Source organism: Trachypithecus francoisi, unplaced genomic scaffold (assembly GCF_009764315.1).
Source record: "Trachypithecus francoisi isolate TF-2019V2 unplaced genomic scaffold, Tfra_2.0 Contig01579, whole genome shotgun sequence".
Taxonomy (NCBI): Eukaryota; Metazoa; Chordata; class Mammalia; order Primates; family Cercopithecidae; genus Trachypithecus; species Trachypithecus francoisi.
The window spans coordinates 14977573-15000336 of NW_022681442.1; the positions used below are offsets into that span (position 1 = coordinate 14977573).

At 39.7% G+C, this 22764-nt stretch overlaps 1 protein-coding gene across 1 annotated transcript in view; it reads right to left on the reverse strand.

Annotated features, from left to right (window-relative positions):
- Positions 1-3232: 3232 nt before the first annotated feature.
- The window catches only part of PNLIPRP3 (pancreatic lipase related protein 3), a 48977-nt gene continuing 29445 nt past the window's right edge, over positions 3233-22764 (reverse strand). The window contains exons 6-12 of the mRNA XM_033181662.1: positions 19750-19869; positions 19544-19666; positions 15004-15122; positions 11871-12003; positions 9307-9418; positions 4375-4542; positions 3233-4101 (exon numbers count right to left, since the gene is read on the reverse strand). Of these exons, the coding sequence (XP_033037553.1) occupies positions 4020-4101; positions 4375-4542; positions 9307-9418; positions 11871-12003; positions 15004-15122; positions 19544-19666; positions 19750-19869 (857 nt within the window). The 3' untranslated portion in view covers positions 3233-4019. The remainder of the gene's footprint in view (positions 4102-4374; positions 4543-9306; positions 9419-11870; positions 12004-15003; positions 15123-19543; positions 19667-19749; positions 19870-22764) is intronic.

Below are 22764 nucleotides of genomic sequence, written 5' to 3' on the forward strand. Positions count from 1 at the left end.
AAGCGCCGCCCCCTGCTCCATGGTACCCAGTCCCACCGACCACCCAAGGGCTGAGGAGTGCAGGTGCAGCACGGGACTGGCGGACAGCTCTGCCCACGGCCCTGGCATGGGATCCACTAGGTGAAGACAGCTGGGCTCCTGAGTCTAGTGGGGACTTAGAGAACCTTTATGTCTAGCTAAGGGATTGTAAATACACCAATCAGCATCCTGTGTCTAGCTCAAGATTTGTAAATGCACCAATCAGCACTCTGTATCTAGCTAATCTGGTGGGGACTTGAAGAACCTTTATGTCTAGCTAAGGGATTGTAAATACATCAATCAGCACTCTGTATCTAGCTCAAGGTTTGTAAACACACCAATCAGCACCCTGTGTCTAGCTCAAGGTTTGTAAGTGCACCAGTCAGGACTCTGTCTAGCTAATCTAGTGGGGACTTGCAGAACTTTCATGTCTAGCTGGAGGATTATAAATGCACCAATCAGCACTCTGTGTCTAGCTCAGGGATTGTAAACACACCAATCAACACTCTGTCAAGATAGACCAATCAGCTCTCTGAAAAATGGACCAATCAGTTCTCTGTAAAATGGACCAATCAGCAGGATGTGGGTGGGGCCAGATAAGGGAGTAAAAGCAGGCTGCCTGACCCTGCCAGTGGCAATCAGCTGAGTCCCCTTCCACGCTGTGGAAGGTTTTTTCTTTTGTTCTTTGCAAAAAATCTTGCTGCTGCTCACTCTTTGGGTCCAGGCTGTCTTCATGAGCTGTAACACTCACTGCAAAGGTCTGCAGCTTCACTCCTGAAGCCAGCGAGATCACGAACCCACCAGGAGGAATGAACAACTCCAGATGCATCACCTTTAAGAACTGTAACACTCACCGTGAGGGTCCATGGCTTCATTCCTGAAGTCAGCGAGACCAAGAACCCACCAATTCCAGACACAATAGGATTGTCAATATATGAAAATTGTTAAACTGGTTGACAGGTACCTGGGGGTGCTAGTTTACTGCTTTCTTTGCTGTTGTGAATATTTAAAAGTTTCTACAAACAAATACCTTTTTTTTTTTTTTTTGAGACAGAGTCTCGCTCTGTTGCCCAGGCTGGACTGCAGTGGCATGATTTTGGCTCACTGCAAGCTCCAACTCCCAGGTTCACGCCATTCTCCTGCCTAAACCTCCTGAGCAGATGGGACTACAGGCACACGTCACCACGCCCGGCTAATTTTTTTTTTTTTTTTTGGTATTTTTTAGTAGAGACGGGGTTTCACTGTGGTCTCGATCTCCTGACCTCGTGATCCACCCACCTTGGCCTCCCAAAGTGCTGAGATTACAGGCGTGAGCCACCGTGCCTGGCCAAAAATAGTAATTTTTTTTTTTTTTTAACTTTTAAAAAGAGAGAGACTGGGCAAGAGTTGACAGCAGTGTTGAACTCTGCCGTGGGACGGAGCAAATGAGTAGAATTTCCTATTTGATTTAGTGACTGGTAGTCATTGGAAATCTGGGTGAGAGCTGTTCTAAAGTCAGATAGGAGCAGAGAGGAATTTAGGACTGGGAAGGATTTATTTTATTTTATTTTATTTTCTAATGGCAGGGACTTCAGATTTTAAAAACTGGATGCAATGAGAAGTTGAACATACAAGAGAAAGAAAAAGTAACCCGTAGGGGAGTGTTCCCAAGAAAGCGGGAGAGGGTGGAGTCCACCACACAGAGGCGGGGATTAGCCTGGGAGAGAAGAGGCAGCTTCCCTATTAGAAAGAAAAAGGATAGAATGGATGCAGATGTAAGCAGTTGATGTGTTTGGATCAAAGAGTAGAGATTGCTGTCTGATCATGGCATCTGTTTTCTATATAAAGTAGGAGAAGAGTTTGGGGCAGGAGGTGTCAAACGCATTTCAGGACAGTACAGATCACAATATACATCATATCATATACATTCTAATTACATCCATCTTCTCTGTGGTACCACTGTCCGAACAGCACTTCAGGTGCCGGCCCAGAGAAAAGAAATCCGAAAGCATTTAAGGTTAAGGTTTTGTCTAACAGAAAAAAAAAAAAAATGTCACTCAGCAAGCCGGAAGGGGAGGCAGCTGTGGTCAAAGAGGACATTCCGCTTGGCGAGTTGGAGGTGGGCATTTGTGAGTGATACCAGGCATGAGTGTGAGTTAATAGTCACAGAGTGGAGGGAGTATTGGGTAATTGCATTTTCAGCATTCATTCAGGAAGCAGAACAATTCAGTAATAGTCCTTGCCCAAACAGTAGTAGGCCATAATTGCTATGCTACAATAATGCAGGGCACTCAGAGGGAAAGGGAATCATTTTTTTAGTGCTTCCTTAGGGAATAGCACACACAGAAAATAACGGCGTCACCTTGAACTTTTGGAATTCCTTTGCCTAGATAGTTCATGCACTGTTTTTCATCCTCACACGTTCTTATAATGCAAAAAAGGGGACAGATATTAACTATAGGACGGTAAGTCTATACTTTATTAAAATAGGGTTCTCGGAAGTTAATTGACTACCATTAGTCTTTTCAAGCCTTGAAGGAGCCAGCCTAGAGACCTCTTGGGCGAGGAGGCAGCTAGTACTCATGTTGCCTAATGCCACGGCCGGATCCATAACTCTTCCTCCACCTTGGGACCTGCGCAGGCTCGGGACAGCTGCTCTCAGGAAGACTTCTCTCCCCCAGGGTCTGTGCTGACTTCACCACCAGCTTGCTAATGAATGCTGGACTGTGACACAATTACTCAGTACGGCTCAGTCCCTTCTACTGAGCTTACTCATAGCCACTCTGCTCCTGGATTGGCCCAGGTGTGAATATGTGCAGCCCACCAGTGAGAGCAGTACACACAGCCGGATCATGCCAAATGTCCCTGAACCCTTGTTCCTCCTTCTCCCCAGTAATCTTCCATCCCTTACTTGCAAAATGGGAGAGTATCCCACTTGCTTCTCTGCTTTCCGCCACAGCACAGATTTATTTATGTACATCCACATCCACGGGTCCTTCTGAAGGTTCAGCTGACAGCGAGGCGCCAAGGAGAATCGAGAAACCCTCTGCAGAGTATCTGTCATCATTTCTCTCCAACAATATTTATAGCACAGACCTATAGGCTAAACACTGAGCCTAGTGATAGAAAACAGAGCAAATGAAAATATAAAATTTCTCCCTTTCGCTGGCTAAGGACAACTCACTTGGAAGAAATTGAAGCAACACAAAGAAAAAAAAAAACCACAATGGACACATTTAAATATTGTAATATTGTTATTGCAAGAACAAAAGGTTATCCAAGTGCTTTACAAATGAAATGCTGCCTTGAGGCTAAATACAAATTCACCACAGAGCCTTCAAGACCCACAGAGAATTCTCCTGCGGCAGGGACTTTTGGAGGAAGGGGGCTATACCCTGGGTTGTTGAACTTCAGATCCCATTGCTAACTGATGAACACATAAGAGATAAGCTCTAAAATCTCTCTTATGCATACTCTGAACACCAAGGAACACCTTGGAAATACTAGTGCAATCTCATTAGTTTTTATTATTACTAGGTAGACACATCAACCCACAAGGTTATAATCTACTATATATCATGCACTATAGTCATAATTTGTCTCAGCAGGATTTAACAACATAACAAATAGTTTTATATAATTTTAGAACAATGATTATTATATCTGAAAATGTACTTCAAAAACTCAGCAAACCAGAGGCTCACTTTTTTTCCAGTGAGTTTATACACTCACCGTACATTTGCATCACCTCCTCTTAGTCAGGAAAATTCCAAAACAGCTCTATTTTGTCACTGACATCCAGATTCCTAGAGACCACAGGAATTATCTTTTGTCCCAGGGTTCAGTGTGTTTTTAAGGTGCAATTAGATGAACATTCTACACAGAAAAAAAATACCAAACCTGTACTTGACTCTGAGTAAGAACCTTGCAAATGACTGGGAGTCATTTACAAGGGTTACATTTGGTCTGGATGCCAGGTGGAAGGAGACACTTTTCTTCACTGCTCCTACTAAAGAAATCCATCATGACTGTATCTGAGGTTGGCATGGTTTCAGGTTCTGGGGAATATTAGGTCCTATAATGTCTTGGCTACAGAAGGTAGATCTGAAAGTTTTTAAGGAAAAAAAAAAGGAATTTTAACCTGACGCCAGGGAAGAAAAAGACATTGGTAGATCCCCCGATTTAATTAGTCATTCTTATTTTTAAACACTTCTGCAAATAAAGCATTGGTTTCTTAAATTTTCCTTTTCTTTAATTGCAAAATTTCAAAGTCTATATAAATTTTTATACTACTTGCACATTTCAAAGTATCTATGGGTTTAAACATCGTTTATAAAATGTAAAGTACTAAAATGAAAAAGAAAAAGCAATACTTACTTATATCCATATTTCCCAGATGTATTTATTACCATTTCTGCTCCCAACTTATTCTGAGAATCTTCAAACAAATGTTTTTTCCAGATGAACTGAACACTTGTAATGTTTCCAACGTTAACATCTGCATCGATTAATTTCGTGTAAATCATGCCTGGCTCAAGTTTTCCACTGTAAACAAAAATAAGACTCATAAGTTTGCACTGGCTGTTCACAGCACTGAATGAAAGAAAACACATCTGTGTATGCACTATGGAAGAGAAACTTGTATTTGCTAGCATTTGCTTGTAGGAAATTTATTCTTTCCATGTGTATTGATCAGTATCTCAGAATAGCATGGTTCGGAAGTTTGAAAGAAGGGTGAAGTAAATGGAAAGCTTGGCTAGGTGATTTTTAGAGAATACCTAGAGAGGCATTATTGTGATTTCTCCACAGTGAAAGTTCTGGTCTTGGCTTTGTAGTGTCAGAAACCAGATTATACTGACACCAGGAAATCAAGAAACTCTCAATAGTGGACTAAATTTACACAAGACTTATCTATGAACCAGAAGCCTGTTCACCAATTCACAGTGTGGAAATGCCTCCCTTTGATTAACCAGAAAGCTCCCGTGCCCTTTTTCTGGTACCTTCTTTAACCACATAAAAGGAATTGGGTAACCAAACTAGTGATCAAAAGACATTTTGTTGATCACAGCAATAGAGCAGAGAGAGGTGCCGTATCTCGAGGCACAGGGTATGTTCCACCCAAGCCAAAGTGAAACCAGGGACATGTTTCTTCCCCATCATGCAAAAATTCTCCACTGTGACCCAAATTGGTCGTGGCACCCAAACCAACATCTCTTACCTCCAGAAGAGCTTCCTGACTCCCATTTCCTATAGCTATTGCTAATATTCTCCTTCTGATGAAACAGTCCCTTTTTTGTTGCGTTGGCAACATAAATTAAACTATAGTTAGTAAATGATTAAGCTACAATCATAACTAAATTTGTCCCCATGTTACCCCATACTGTATCACCTTTCCTTATTTCTTCATAACTTAAAACTATTCTTCTGTTAATGTATCATTTGTCTACTCAAACTGCAATATTAGCTCTGTGAAAGAAGGAACTGTGTCTGCATCCCCAGCAGTTAGAACAGTTCCTGGCACAGTGTAGGCACCTACATATTTGCTGAATGAATTAACGAATGAATATTGCTATTTCTAGGTCTGTCTTATTATATTACTAGTAGAATTAATTGATTTAATTACCAGAGGAAACTGTTCTTCCAAATTCTTAAGGGTAATCTTTCTGTTATTCCAAGAACTATCTTCACTCAGTGCCCATACAATGCAGCCCTTTATGTCATTAGAAGTCCAATTAGCTAAGATATAATCTATGATGAAGCTGGACTTTTTTCTTTTTTTAAACACTTAAGGTCAGGGGTACATGTGCAGGTACCTGGGTAAACATGCGTCATGGGGGTCTGTTGTACAGGTTACTTCATCACCCAGATATTAAACCTAGTACCCGTTAATTATTTTTCCTGATCCTCACCCTCCTCCCACCCTTCACCCTCTGATAGGTCCCAGTGTGTGTTGTTTCCTTCTATGTGTCTGTGTGTTCTCATCATTTATCTCCCACTTGTAAGTGAGAATATTCAGTATTTGGTTTCCTGTTCCTGCATTAGTTTGCTAAGGATAATGGCCTCCAGCTCTATCCATGTTCCTGCGAAGGACATGATCTCATTCTTTTTTATGGCTGCATAGTATTCCATGGTATATAGGTACCACATTTTCTTTATCTAGTCTGTCATTGATGGACATATGGGTTGATTCCATGTCTTTGCTATTATGAATAGTGCTGCATTAACATAGGCATGCATGTGTCTTTACAATAGAACAATTTCTATTCCTTTGGGTATATAATCAGTAACGTGATTGCTGGGTCAAATGATATTTCTGTCTTTAGGTCCTTGAGGCCTTCCACAATGGTTAAACAAATTTACATTCCAACCAGCAGTGTATAAGTGTTCCTTTTTCTCCAAAACCTCAGTATGTTATTTTTTGACTTTTAATAATAGCCATTCTGACTGGTGTGAGATGGTATCTTATTATAATTTTGATTTGCATTTCTCTAATGATCAGCGATGTTGGGCTTTTATTCATATGCTTGATGACCATGGGTATGTCTTCTTTTGAAAAGTGTCTGTTGATGTCCTTTGCCCACTTGGTAATGTAGTTGTTTGTTTTTGCCTTGTAAATTTATTTAAGTTCCTTATAGATGTGGGATATTAGACATTTGTCAGATGAATCGGTTGCCAAAGTTTTCTCCCATTCTGTAGGTTGTCTGTTCACTCTGTTGATAGCTTCTTTTGCTGTGCAGAAGCTCTTTAGTTTAGTTAGATCTCGTTTGTTAATTTTTGCTTTTGTTGCAATTGCTTTTGCCATCTTCATCATGAAATCTTTGCCTGGGCCTATGTCCTGAGTGGTATTACCTAAGTTGTCTTCCAGGGTTTTTATAGTTCTGGGTTTTACATTTAAGTCTTTAATCTATCTTGAGTTAATTCTTGTAATATATGGTATAAGCAAGAGGTCCAGTTTCAGTCTTCAGCTTATGGCTAACCAGGTATCCTAGCACCATTTATTGAGTAGGGGATTCTTTCTCCACTGCTTATTTTTGACAGATTTGTCAAAGATCAGATAGCTATAGGTATGTGGCCTTATTTCTGGATTCTCTATTCTATTCCATTGATCTATGTGTCTGTTTTTGTAGCAGTACCATGCTGTTTTGGTTACTGTAGCCCTGTAGTGTAGTTTGAAGTCGGGTAGCATGATGCCTCTAGCTTTGTTCTTTTTGCTTAGGATTGTCTTGGCTATTCGGGCTCTTCTTTTTTTTCGGTTCCATATGAATTTTAAAATAGTTTTATTTAGTTCTGTGAATAAACTCAATGGTAGTTTAATATAGATAGCAATGAATCTATAAATTGCTTTGGACAGTAGATAGCCTATTAGAAATTTAGCAATTTGGCCAGGCACAGTGGGCTCAGGCCTGTAATGCCAGTATCTTGGGAGGCTGAGATGGGTGGATCAGTTGAGGCTAGGAGTTTGAGGTCAGCCTGGCAAATATAGTGAACGCTGTCTCTACTAAAAATACAAAAATTAGCCAGGCATAGTGGTGGGCACCCGTAATCCCAGTTACTCAGGAGGCTGAGGCAGGATAATCACTTGAACCCGGGAAGGGGAGGTTGCAATGAAGCGAGATCACACCACTACACTCCACCCTGGGTGACAGAGCGAGATTCTATCTCAAAAAAAAGAAAAAGAAATTAGCAATTTATATAATGGTCTTATTTATTTGTGAGCTGCACAAATAAAAATATATGCTCATATTTGTATAGTATTAAATGGATGGGATTAAAAATATACCTTATATGCTATCAATTTTTTTCCACTTGCTCGATTATCTAGATCTGTCTTTTCATGTTATTGATATTGTCATTTTAATGATATTGATTCTTCCTATCCATGAGCATGGAGAAGCTGGACTTATAAAACTTGTCTGAAGAATAGAACTAGACCAGCATACAAATTTAGCTAGCTGACTTCATTTCAAGATGAGAAATCTGCTGTGAACCTTCAATGCTTACTTATTCTTAAAAGAGGATTGGGTAACTATGCAACAGCATTACAAACAGCTTCTTCGGCCGTTATCAAAGGAACAGAGATGTGGAAACGTTCTCACAAATCTTAAAAGAGGCAGAAACTGCATATTCATCGCCAGCTGCCCCAGGTTAGGTGCCTCTGTGCAGGGCACAAATCACACAGCTTTTATTCAGCGTCCTGTGAGCCTCAAAACCACAGGCACATGATTGTGCTGAACTGCACTCAGAGGGAGGCTTGATGGAGCCATGAAGAACAGTCAGAAACAAAATAGCAGACAGGAAAAAGTATCTGCAACAAAGGAACAGCATGGGTAAAGTCCTGAAGAAAGGTAAGGGTGGGATCTATTCAGTGCTGAGTAGTGCAAACAGTGTAGCCTCGCTGAACTGAAGGTGGAACAAAGCCAAATGGTGGGAGACATGGCTAGAAGAAGGGTGGGCTGGAGCCTGTGCACCAACCAGGATCCAGATCATCACTCACTGAGCTTATATTTACAGACAGTTGGACCAAGGCAAGATGACGTGCAGAAACTCTGCCAGTGATAAAACTGATGCATCTCTCAACTGACAAAATAACCAAAAAATCTCTGTTGTTCGTGCCTGTGCCCAGTGTTTGAGGATGATGGAAATCACAGAGATAAAACACCTAATCCATTCATCTGTTTGCAAAACAGGTTGCATCTAATTAGTATGTATAATGTTAATTCTGACATAAATTACAGAGTAAAATAATGGACATGAAAATAATACAAAAATGCTAAGGCTGAGTAAAGAAAAGATTAAGAAAATTTCAAGATAAAAGGAGGCTTTAGCAAGATACAAAAGGAACATCTGAACTGGATTATTTTTAACCTCTGACTGTTCTAACACATGTCCTGTATCTGTGGGTAATGCTTAGACAGCTTATTAGAAATTTAGCAATTTATATAAATGTCTCATTTGTTACTTACACAAATAAAAATATATGCTTATATTTGTATAATATTAAGTGAATGGGATTAAAAATATACCTTGAATACTGTCAGTTTTTTTCTACTTGCTCTATTATCTGGGTCTGTATTTTCATGTTATCATTTTCTAACATTTTCTGTTTCTAGTTGGAACTGTAGAGAAAATACATATTATGATTTCTACTTTATATTTGGAAAACGTGAAGTAAAAAGAAGAATCAAAGATAACACGATAGCCTGTGGAATTATAGGAAAAGAGAAGACTGAACAGCTTACTGAGCCAGTCTCACTGAGTGTTACTGAGCCCCCAGCACGGTGCAAAGCGTCAGTTTCTCACTGTGCCTACCTGGCAATGGCAAACTCCCCAGTTTTCCCAATTGTCCCGCCTACACGAAGAAAGACAGTCCCTTGAGTGACTTTGCTTCCTCTGAGTTTAACGGACAATCTGTGCCTCCAACCTAGATATAAGGAAACAAGAAAGAAAGAGAGAGAAAGGGTTAAAAACACATGGGAAGTATGACATCCTGGATCCTTTCATGGAAATACAATTTTCAGAGTTGTATTTGAACAGTGCTGCACATATTCATGCAAAAATGCAACTTTAGTTTCAGTGAATTTGGTGAAAAACTACATTTAAAAATACACATTATGGGCCACATTTTAATTTTCCAGAAAAAATAGTTTAATAATATTTTTAAAAGAACATTCTTTATTTGTCCAGATATTTTTATCACTTTTAAAAATGGAAGTCCTGTGTCTTCTTTTGTCTGTTTCCTTTGTATTGTGTGGCATATATACAGCATGCATACTTTCTATAGCCAAGTTTTTATTTGCCGTAGTGTGACAATCCAGAAAAATCTAGGAAACCTATTGGGCAAGAAGATGTGTGCTTTTATAATCATTTAGAGGCAAAGTGAGTCATTCTTCTTCTCCTGCAGGGATATGTACTAAGAATGCCCAGTACACATAGATACAGATCAATATAATATCTGTCAGTAGGATCATTCCCTTGTAAATGGTCAAATGTAAATTTTTACATCTAGAGCTAAACAGATCTTTTTTTATTGAATTCTTAAATTACTGTATGCTTAATAACAAACTAAAACAATGCAATTCTTCATATAATTATTTGAAAAAGAATTGAAAAGGGAAAGAAACCTACCAGAGAGGAATTTTAATTCCTGAGTTAATCATTGTCAAAGAATTTTCTTTCTCTTCTCAGTCTATTCTACTGGAATCTGGGTCCCCCTGCTATCTTTCTACTGGAATCTGGGTCCCCCTGCTATCTCTCCACTGAAACCACCCTAGCCAAGCTCAGTAAGGGTTGTATTGATTCTTCTTCATCCAATGAGCCTCTGTGGGACCCTGTCTCATTTGACCACAATATAAAGGAAATAGACAAAAGAAGACACAGGACTTCCATTCTTAGAAGTCATAAAAATACTTGGTGTGGGCCAGGAGCGGGGGCTCACACCTGTAATCCCAGCACTTTGGGAGGCCGAGACGGGCAGATCACGAGGTCAGGAGATCGAGACCATCCTGGCTAACATGGTGAAACCCCGTCTCTACTAAAAGTACAACAAATTAGCCACGCTTGGCGGCCTGCGCCTGTAGTCCCAGCTACTCGGGAGGCTGAGGCAGGAGAATGGCGTGAACCAGAGAGGCGGAGCTTGCAGTGAACTGAGATCACACCACTGCACTCCAGCCTGGGCAACAGAGGGAGATTCCGTCTCAAAAAAAAAAAAAAAAAAACAATTTGCTGTGGCGTATGTCTCCTCTCTTCCTCCTCACTTTCTTTCTTTGGCTCTTTTAACGATAACCTTCACTGGTCTTCCTTCTCTCTGCCCATTCTTCAGTCTCATTTGCAGGGGCCTCTTTCTCTCTTTCCTTCTCATGTGGCACATTCTTCTTGCGTAAGGACATCATCCACTTTCACCACACTGACTACAGGCTGAGTGACTCCCAAATCTCTGTAGAACACATCCATTTCCAGAGGCTGAGATCCCTATCTCTACCTGCCTCATGGGCCACACATACTCTCAAACGGTAAAGGCAGCTCCACAGTAACATGTGAGAAACTAGCCCATCTTGCTCCAAACTAGCCTTTCTTCCAGTGTCGTCAAGCTCAGAGAATGACACATCATCCACAGCCAGAACTGTCCTTGACTCCTTGCTTTTCTGCATTTTTAAATCCATTCACCTAGATCCATTTGGCTTCTACCTTCTATCTTTGCAACCTCTCTACTTCTTCTTCTTCTTTTTTGCCTGAATTGTGGCAATAATTATCTAACAGGCACCCTGCTTCCATCCTGTGGCCTTCTAATCCATGCAGAAACTAAAGTGATTTTTCTAAAAATAAAAATAATCTGGTAATTCTTAATACCCTTCAATGGCTTTTCATTCACCCACAGACAAAGCCCAACCTTTCCACTTGGGACACAAGGCCCGTCCCTCATTATCTGTACCAATTTGTCTCTCCCACTTCATCTCCTATCACTGTCCTCCCAGTCTCTACAATCCTGGCAGGGGCTTCTTTCAGTTTCTGCTCTCTCTTACTTCCAGGCATTTACAGACAGATGTGGTCCCTTCTGCCTAGAATACTCCTACTTTCCTTCTCCCTCTTACTCATCCTACGGGAGTCAGCTTAGAAAGGCTCCCTGACCTTTATGCTCTGCACATATCTTGAATGTTTCCTAAGAGAAAGTTTATTACTCAGGATTGGAACTGAGATTTTACTTGCTGTCTTTCCCATTAGCCTAAATTCAGTTAAAGACCTCACTGTGTTGTTCTTCACTGAATTCCCAGTCTGGCCCAATGCCCAATTATTTAGTAGACACTCAATAAAAACTGTTGAATTTTTAAAGATAAGTACCTTAAAGCATTACAATAAAACTTAGCTATAATACTTACGGGCAAATGGGGAAAGAGACCCTGTGTTTAGAAAATAATATAATCCATTAGTCTTCATATTTTTGAGGTGAAATCTATCAGCAAAATGACCCATTGTTGGGCAACCTTCTTTGGGACAAAAGAAGCAATTTCCCTGATGACAGAAAATGAAAGGTTATTACTTACATAATTAGAAATGTTGCCCTTCAATAAAACGCGTGATATATTATTAAATAATAATACATCTCAAGTATCTAAATAGAAGATACACATTTTAAAAGTGCCTAACAGGCCACCATGTCTGTTTTCAAAAATGAAACAAAAGCAACTGAGGGAAAAAGAGAAACTCCCTGTTAGAAAAATGGGTAGATGATATGAAGACAATCCACAGAAGAGGAAACTCAAATAGTCAGTAACTAGGTAAAAAAGATGCTCAATCTTACTAGTTGTCAGGAATGTGTTAATTAAAACAAGGTATAATTTCATATTCAACAGATTTGCAAACATTAAAGCAATTGGCAACACTGAATACATGTAATAGGGAAATTCTCCTTTGCTTTTGCTGGAAAGCTGTATTATTCTTCACTGCATTCCCAGTCTGTAATATAATTTTTAAAACGTCAAAAATATAATCAGATCAAATTTTTAAATTTTTAAAAGTTTGCTGTGCACTCAAAAGAACAGTCCTTGAGCTGGGAGACTTCAAACTGAAAATGGTAAGAAGCCCCCGCTTACAGCAGTCACAGGATAGTTTATAAAGACAGAAGTATTTTGACCTTTTTTTGCGATTGGCTATTATACATTAACATTCTTCTCTAGGGCAAGTAGAGCTATTTATGTTGATTTGTCTATAGCTGATTGGTTTAATTTCCCCGAATCATGCTGACAAACAGGTAAAGCTCGCGTTTTTTTGTTTCATTTATGATTAGAGCTGGTGTTTCTGGGAAATCAGCATGACTTGGTTTTGGCTATTTGGTTGTGGGTGGCCTTGGGTTATATCTAAATTGTGGCCTTCATTTGTATTTTTCTTTAGCAATCAATAGACATTTTAAACAGTGATTTGGTAATGTCTAATAAAGAAGGAAATGTATGTATGCTTTGATAATTTCACTTCTGTTGTATGCCATGAAGGAATTCCACTCAAGCACATAAGGAGACATACAAAGATGGCAGAGTTGGTAGACATTGCTTTTAATAGCAAAAACTGGAAACAATCAAAACTCACATTAGTAGGGGAACGAATCAATAAATTACGACTGATTCCCATAAAATAAATACATCAGATCTATGTACATCAATGTAGATTTCAAATTTTATATTTATGATATTTAATGAAAACAGCAAATCCAGAAACGTACTTATCACATGATAGCATTTATTTGATATATATCAAATTCAACTCTGCCTTAGGGGCAGGAATGAAGGGAATATAAGGCCCTTGGCTTCTTTAATTTTATTTGTATGTTTTAAAAATCTAAAGGAAGAGGAATGAAATATGAACATTTAAAAAACATGGGTAGCAGCCGGGCGCAGTGGCTCATGCCTGTAATCCCAGCACTTTGGGAGGCTGAGGCTGGCGGATCACGAGGTCAGGAGATCGAGACCACACTGAAACCCCGTCTCTACTAAAAAATACCAAAAAAAAAAAAAAATTAGCCGGGTGTGGTGGTGCGTGTCTGTAGTCACAGCTACTCAGGAGGCTGAGGCAGAAGAATGGTGTGAACCCAGGAGGCGGAGCTTGCAGTCAGCCGAGATCACGCTACTGCACTCCATCCTGGGTGAAAGAGCAAGACTCCATAAAAAAAAAAAAAAAAGGGTAGCAGTGCTTGAATATTTGCTATTTTAGGCTTTGAACTTTTAATTTCATAAACCATGGACATTTAGGCTAGGACTACAGTAACATCCTATTTATTTATTTACTTACTTTTTGAGATGGAGTCTCAATTTGTCACCTAGGCTGGAATGCAGTTGTTATTCAGAGGCATGATCATAGCGCACTGTAGCCTTGAATGTCTGGGCTTAAGAGATCTCCTGCCTTAGCCTCCCAAGTAGCTGGGACTACAGGTGCATGCCACTGCTGGCTCTGACTTACTTTGATTGTATGACTCTTTGGGTACAGTACAATAAAGTATGTCGAGGAAATTGATTCATTCTAATAGTTTGTAACCACATGTAGCATCCATGTGGCATTAGCTAGCTTCTAAGTATTCTCCAATTTGGCAGATTAACTCTTATCTCCAAATATACAATGACTCCAAGGGCTTGCTTCCACTAGAAGTAAATGCTAGGATCCCTTGGGTGCTCAGAGCAGCCACCACGGCAGGAAGAAGAGAGGAGAAGGAGGATATGTGGGAAATGTTAATGTTTAGCTGTCAAGCTTTCTGAGAATGGCAGGAAACTGAGAGGATGGCCTAAACTCATCCATCTGCCAAGTTCTGTAGCAAAAGGGAAATGCTTCTTCATGTCACAACACAGTGCTTATTCGCAAAATACTATTACTTACCATAAACTTCGGCTGAACAGCCCACATTTTCTACTGTGATAAAACAGGGGATTAGGTCTCTAAAGCACAAGAATGAAGATCTTTTCCACTTCCCACTACAAAATAGATTTTCTTTCTTTTACTCAAGTAAAATCAGATTTGGTAGTTTGTCACATATTGATCTCTGTGGAACTCCTCTGAGCTATCTATGCCTTAGTTCTGCTCTGTATAAATAATTATATTTTAATAAAATAATGTTCATATTCCAAGTAAATAGTAATATGTTTGGTTGTAGCTATTGATTGGTTCAGCCTTCTTAAGGCATCTTTGAAGATGACATTTAAAATATATATGCAGAAATATTTTTGCCCTAGACTTATGCCTGTTGCACAGTAGCACCTAATTACTGCATAACAAATGGCCAAAAAAGCAAAATTGTATATAATCTTCAAAAGAGCTGAAACAACCAGAATATAAACAGTTGGTTGAGTTATTTCAACCCTCTAGCAATCCCAGCTACTGTTCAGTACTCAGCACAGAAACAATCCATTATTTCCCAAAATGGCAGGTGCATTTTTTTTGCTACCTACTCAAAATCCTAATGTTTAGCTGGACGACTGTGTTTCAAAAAATTACTTTATAATTAAATTCCAAGTAAGATGATTTACTTACTGCTTTAAAAGATGTGTAGGATCTACAAGGATAAGCAATAAATGCATCAGGATTAAGAATGCTTTCAGCATAAAATTGATGACTTCGGGCATGGTTACAGTCAAAGAAGGAAGCCATTTCTGTGAAAACAATTCCCAATTAACTGATAGCAATTAACTGATAACTGGTAGCATAAACTATTTCTTAGAAAGAGTAACTGTAAGTGGGAGTCTCTTGAGTTGCAAGGGCCAGACCTTTTGTCTAGGCTTGGATATTGTACAACATTTATCAAAGTTACATATAATTTTATTTGTACCAAAGAATTATGTGACTCAAAAGGGACATTCAAGAAGTGGAAATAAACAAAAGCAAATGTGATGACTTTGTGCTTTGACACTAATATACTGAGTCACTTCCTAGTGACAGTGGCAGGAGGCAGGCAATTTCTTAGGCAGATAGGAGTGTATACCAGTGAAACCCACCCTTCAAGCCAAAAACAATGTGAAGCCTGAAAACCAAGCTGCCAGTTCTGGGTAAAGTCCCTGACCAGAGTGAGAACTTCTATTCCTGTTTGCCTGGTCTTTCCTGAACAATGTCTTTGGTTCTTCCTGAACAAGGATTTTTAACCAATTAAATGTTGCTTTTTCCAAGGCTACCTACAGCCCACACCTCTCTCATTCTGAGTCTTTAAAAAACCCAGACTAAGCCACACTTTGGGGACTACCTGCCTTTGGGTGGAAACTACCTGCCTTCAGGTAGGGGCTACCCACTTTGGGTTCCCCTCTCAGCCAAGAGCTGTTTTGTCACTCGATAAAACTCTTCTCTGCCTTGCTCACTCTTCATTTGTCTGTGTAACCTCATTCTTCCTGGACGTGGGACAAGAACCTGAGACCCACCAAATGGCAGGTGCCAAAGGAGGTGCTGAAACACTGTAGCCCTCCCACCCCATGCATCAGGAAGCAGTGGTGGGGCTGGGACAGCCCAAGAGCTGTGGGCTGGAGTATGGCAATGGGATCAAACAATCTGGGACACATCCCTGTTTGCTGAACTATGCAGAGGGTGGGAACAAATGAGCTGTAACACAAATGAGCCGTAAAGTTTCCTGGGGGCTCAAACCTCAAGGCTCCCTAAGCCTTGGTAACATGCTGTATGTAACATCCCCTTTGGGGCTCCATGGTTCCTGGCATCTCTGAGTTTTTTGGGCACCACCACATTTCCCTCGTTCAGAAGCTGGAGTCCAAGGTGGAAGCTGCTTGCAGTATGCCTGGTCCAGTCACAGCCTCATGTGGAACCAGTGCCTGTACTGGCCTAAAGCCACCCACCCTACCACAGCAGCGGGCATGCCTGGCTCACCCTTGGCAGGTGTGAGATCCAGGTCAGCAGAGTGAGCTAAGCACAGGCTGCCAGGCCAAGTGGGTGAGACAAGTCCAGTGGTGAGCCCAGCAGGTGAAAGTGAAACTCAAGCAGAGGCACTGCAGGCTGTGGAGGTCTCTGGCTGGTGAAGCAGCACGGAAAAAATCCTGTATCACTAGGATCTCTGACACAGTATCCCTGTGCATATAGTATCTCCACTGTAGACCAATTAAGAGTCTGCCTCTCTGTTTCTGCAAGAATAACTAAACTCCCTCCTATTCAACCACAAAATATTCAGCACTGTTAACCAGTGCTGAATTAAAGGTGTAACAGGTAGGGGGTTTTATAAAGAATGCTAAAGATGAATTAGTTTTGCCATTATCAAGTATGACATTATTGCCATCAATAGTTGGGATTATTAGAATAATAATAAGATCTAAATACATCTGCATATTCCAAAATTTTCATAACATTGTAGTCATTTCTTCTTTCTTTTCTTTCTTCTTCTTCTTTTTTATTTTAGAGATGAGGCCTCACTACCTTGTTGTGCGCGGGCTGGTCTTGAACTCCTGGCCTCAAGTCTCAAGCGATCCTTCTGGCTCAGCCTCTTAAAGTGCTGGGATTACAGGTGTAAGCCACTGTGCCCAGCCATTTATGCTTTCTTTTATTTTATATAACACTATTTTTACTGAATGGCATGGACTATTCTTTCAATGACCTACACAGCTTAGCCAATCTTTGAGAAACTAGATTTTGGTTTTAGCATACGCAGTGTAATTATTATGTAATAATTGCTTCCAACAAATGACTCCTTCCTAGGTCCTCACCCATTTGCAGTATTATGTAACCATTCCTTCTCTCAACATGGAGGCCATGTTTTCATACCCCTGCCTCATTACAGGCTGATCTTGTGACTTGCTTTGCCCAGTAGCTAAGAACCAAGATCAGTTCTGTGGAGAAACTCACACTGGTTAAATTCTAAGGCTTTAAAAGACCTTCCGGCATCCACTCTTACTGTCTTGGAACCCAGTTGCAATATTATGAAATCCAGGCTCCCTGGCTGGGAAGAGAGGTCCTGAAGGATGACAGACCACCTAACAGAGGAGAACAAGTCCCAGGGTTCCTGACATGGAGGGTGACCTCAGACCTCCTCATCCAGCTTAGCTCAGCTCAGCCCCCAACTGGATGCAGTCACCTGAGTTGCTCCAGCCAACACCACACAAAGCAGAGTCTCAGTAGAACTCTGCCTGAATTCTGACCTTCAGAATGCTGGCAACAACATAATTTTTCTTGTAATTGTTCACTGTGGTTTGTTATACAATAGAGAACTGAGACAGCATAGTTTCAGAAATAATGTAATATCATCAGCACAAATTAATAATTGGCATCATCCATTTTTATTAAACAAAGACTTCTTTTACATTGGGTCTCTGTATATCTATAGATTTATATTCATAATTAATTGTGATTTTGACAAGACAGTTCGTTAGAATATAGCAAACTATTAATTTTAAAAGTAATGATTTCTTAGTAATAAATTTAAGTAAAATAGAACACCTTGAAGTCTTAAAACTCATCCAAAGGTTTAACGTGAATGATAAATGTTCTTTTAATCCAATAAAGTTATAGGAAATCTTAAAATGTCTCAAAATGATAGCTTATGATAAATGTATATTTTAGTTGAATTAATCTTTTATAGAATTTCATATGATCTGTGTATAACAATTAATTATGTAATGAAGTCTTCTGATCTATATTTTGTCCTAATAGAAAGGATTCATAGTCATAATATAGAAAATAATGAGGAAAATCAATTTAATAATATGCCTTTTTTGTATGAATTTTGCTTATCTGAACTAGGTGAAATTGGCTTTATTTCTTATTTGTTGCACCTGTAGATTAGACAGTTGTGTGGGTTTTTAAAATGTAGTCATTACAAATATATACTTCTGATCACATTTACTCTTTCAGAGCAAATATTAAACCTTTGTAATTTATTTCTAGTGAAGTAGATACCTGAGTTACACTCAATACTATGATCTGTGTATCTTTCCTGCACAACAGCCAAATGAAAAAAGCAAGTAATTTCAAGCCCTTGATACCTTGACTACATGGGATTGGGCTGTGAGATATTTAGAATCATCCAAGTATCCATTATCATATCATCATACATATATATTATTATGTATTATTGCATATTATGGATAGTATATTTCATTACTTATATGATGAAATGTAGAGACAGGGAAGACTAAATTTCCCAAATAATAACCTTTTGGTGCCTTATAACTTAATGCCGTATAGATATTACAATTATTATTATTGGAAACTACTATAAAAAGTTAAATACTACTTGTTTAATTTGTGATTACAGCATCCAGAGTGATTATTTTACAAGTAACTAAAACCACATCGCTTCTCTGCTCGAAACCCACTCATGGCTCCTATCTCATTTGAGTGAAAGCTGAAGTCTTTTCTACCATCCACAAACTCCTGTGTTATTGCCCTCTGCCTGGTTCCCTCACTAACCTTATGCACTGCTTCTCCTTTTACCTAGTTTCAGCCACAACAGGCTCCTCACTGTCATGAACTTGCCAGGCTGATTCCTGTTTTCAGCCCTTACACTTGCTTCCCCCTGTTGGCCTGGAATGCCTCTTCCCCTGGTGTCTATAAGGCTTACTCCTTTAGGTCATCTCTTCAGTAAGGACTCCCTTACCATCCTATCAACAATTTTCTTCCTCTACTTTACCTTCTCTGTCACCAACACATCATATTCCTTTTCCATGCTTTATTTTGTCTCCTTAGCTCTTATACTATCTATTGGTTTCCTAACAAGTTAGAAAATTAACTCCATCAGGGAGAGACCTTTGTCTTTTGTATTCATTTCCATATTTGCTGTTCCCAGAATAATGCCTAGCACATAGTAAACACTCAATACATATTTGCTGAGTGAATAACACACCTTCCTTGTTTATACTGAGTGACTGTAATATGCTAGACATTGATAAGGCACCAGGGATACAAAGTTAACTAAGACACAGTGCCCGATCTTGCGGTTCTTACAACTGGTGGGAGAGCTTTTTATATGCAACTGTGTTTTGGGAGAAAACACATTTTATATGTATATTATACATAAAAGTATGTGGATCCCATCTAAGGAGAGAGCTCAGTGAATATATGTCAGCAGCATTCATCGTTTAGAAACTACCTTTTTTGTAAGTATTGAAATTAAATTTCAGTAAAGGTGTAATTAAGTCTTCACATCCTGGCATGTGCTTCCCTCCATTTGGGTAAAAGTCAAGGTGACCACAAGCATCAATGGTTCCAACACCTGAAATAAATAAAAATGGGGTAAATGCCTCTACAAATCTTCTCTACGCTTCAATGAAGTTTCTGATTCTGTTAAAAACCTACCAAGCTCAAAGAGGATGCGAGCTGCATTTGTATGAATAACATCAACAAAGTTGGCATCCGAGGAGTCTAGCCTGACTTCCTTTGGAGTGTTGTGGAAAAATGGCCCAGCTGGGTCCAACCCTAGAGAAAGCACAACCAAGACATGTTGTGTGGAAGTGCACATTAATATTGTTGTCACTTTGGAAACATGTGCCCTTTCCTACATTATTTCTATCAATCAAAGATCACTCAGCAAAACGTACAGATACATAATCTAAATCTATAAATCTAGGGTCTCTATATATTGCAATGTCAAGTTTCTACAGATAAGTAATGCTATGTTGAGACAATGCCAAAACAGCTAACAAACTAAAAAAAATCACAGTGGCTATTCTAGGGTCTGTATATGGAGTACCATATATACAATAAGGTTATGGATTACAAACGTTCCTGAAAAGCAACATCTGTAGGCAAAAAATTAAATAAAATTTTAAAAAAACCACTCTTCAATATGTAAAGATGAATCTACAAAGCAACACAATTAAAATAGCAGAATCTTTGTCCTGAACTATGGCTCACTTTGTTCTACTTTTCATTAATAGTAATACAAATGAAAAGCTGTAAGCCCAGGGAAGTGAAGGGACTGGACAAGGTTATCATATGTTAGAGGCAAACTGGACTAAGAGGCCAGGTGTCCAGACTTTCATCCCATTGTGTCATGTTCAAATGTTTCATAAAATAAGGACAAGATAGCTGGAAGTCTTTAAAACTTTATGATCTTTCACATATACAATCATTTCTGTATTTGACAATTATTTGTCAAGCAACTGGTATGTGCCAGGAACTAAGTTCAGCATTCAGATATGAGGAATAAGACCTTGCTTTGTCCTCAAGGGATTTTCCATTTGGTGGGAAAGCCACCTCAATCAGTGTCCTCCGTGCAGAGGCAGTGGTGATCATAAGTGTTAAGCACAGAGAAGCCGCATATAACCCAGTCTTGGGAAACTAGGACGTGCTTCTGCAAGAGATAAGAAACACGGCCTGGTACGGTGGCTCACACCTGTAATCCCAGCACCTTTGGAGGCTGAGGCGGGTGGATCACGAGGTCAGGAGTTCGACACCAGCCTGGCCAAGATGGTAAAACCCCATCTCTACTAAAAGTACAAAAATTAGCTAGGCACAGTGGCACACACCTATAAGCCTAGCTACTTGGGAGGCTGAGGCAGGAGAATCGCTTGAATCCGGGAGATGGAGGTTGCAATGAGCCGAGATTATGCCACTGCACTCTAGCCTGGGTGACAGAGCAAGACTACATCTCAAAAAAAAAAAAAGAAAAGAAAAGAAAAGAAAACAGAAAAAGAAACGCTAGTAGAGATCTGAGGGACCAAAAGAATTGGCCAGGGCAAAGGTAAGGTGGCCAGCAACCCAGGGGAGGACAGAGAAGTACATGGCCTGCAGATGAAAGAGCAGCACATTTGGGAAACTGTAACTAGTTTGCTAAGGCAGGTGTGTACATTTCTAGGATTTGTTGGAAGATGAAGGCAGTATTGCTAGCAGGAGCCACATGTCAGCTGAGCCATGTCAAACAGTTTGGACATGACGTGGTCATCAATGGGAAGCTGTTGCAAGCTTGCAAGCAGGGGAGATCTATGATCAGAGTTACATTTTAGCAAAATACCTTTGCTGTGATATAGTGGCTGGATCCTGGAGTGGGGAGGATGCAGAGCAGCACCAGCGTTGACCCTTCTGGGAACGTGGCATGAGCAAAGAAGGAATGTCTGTGTCACAGCTCTGGGGTATGTGCTCAGCACACTTAGCTTGTCATAGGATTTGTGTGTGTGTGTGTGTTTTTAATTTTTATCTTTCTGACTAATATAATCACTAAAAGAGCAATTATAGAAAAAGAGGAGGAGAGAAGAGGGAGTCTAGAATGGAACCTTGAGGAACATCAACATATAGGCAAAGGCAAAAGAAAAGAAACTCATGAAGTAACCTGGAGAGAGGGAGTCAAAAAAACAAAGACAACCAAGAAGAGCGGAATCATAGAAGCTAAGATGAGGGACACTTCAGCAAGGTGGGAGGGGCCCACGGGGACACATTCTGCAAAGGGGTCAAGTAAAACACAGAGTCAAAAGGTCTGGTAGAGTTCCACAAAAAGCCACTAGTGATCTGGTAACAGTGGTTTTGGGGAAAGAAGCTAGGTAGCAGTGGGTCAAGGAGAGAATCAACTAAGGAAATGCAATCACTCCACTTTCAACTTTTGTGGAGCTTGGGTCTAGAGGAATGCAACAGGCTAGGGCATCATTTAGAAGGAAATGGGAGGCCAGGAAGGAAGGGGTGAGTTTCAGCACAGCACTTCTGTTGACAAGATCTGAGAAAAAGTAAACAAATGACTTAAGTTCACAAAGACGGTGGAACTCAGAGCACAGGTAGAAAGACAATTAGACAAAGAGATCAATGAAGTAAAGAAACATGCATATGAATGAACCATTCACGCTTAACAAAGAAAGAGGAAAAAGTATTTATCTCACAATTAATCTTCAACTCTTGGAAGAATTTTTATTTTACCAGTGTGACTACACACAACTTTCTAATAAAGTCAGGATTCCTGGAGAGAAACATCCCAAGATAGGTTGGAGGACAAGGCAATCAGATTAAAAAAAAAAAATAGACAGTCTTTTCAAGACGTAGGGAAGAGGGAACATTGGATTTGTTGTTCTGGGATATCTCAGGAGAAAAATCTACAGAAGGGGAGAGAACTATTAGGTTCGACCTATTAATTAACCTTAGGGAGAGAGATATGACCTCTTACTATATGAGTGAGAACTAATCGTTTAGGATCTGAGTGTGTAGTATGTGTGTGTATTTGGGTACGTGTGTGTGTCAGCATAATAAGAGTAATTTTCCTCAAATAAGAAAAGCAGTGATACTGTTTATAAATAAAAATAAATAAAAGCAGAATCAGCTGAGTAACCCCCAACAATAGTTATAATGAAAACTACTTACCACTTATACATAAATACCAAAGACATAGAA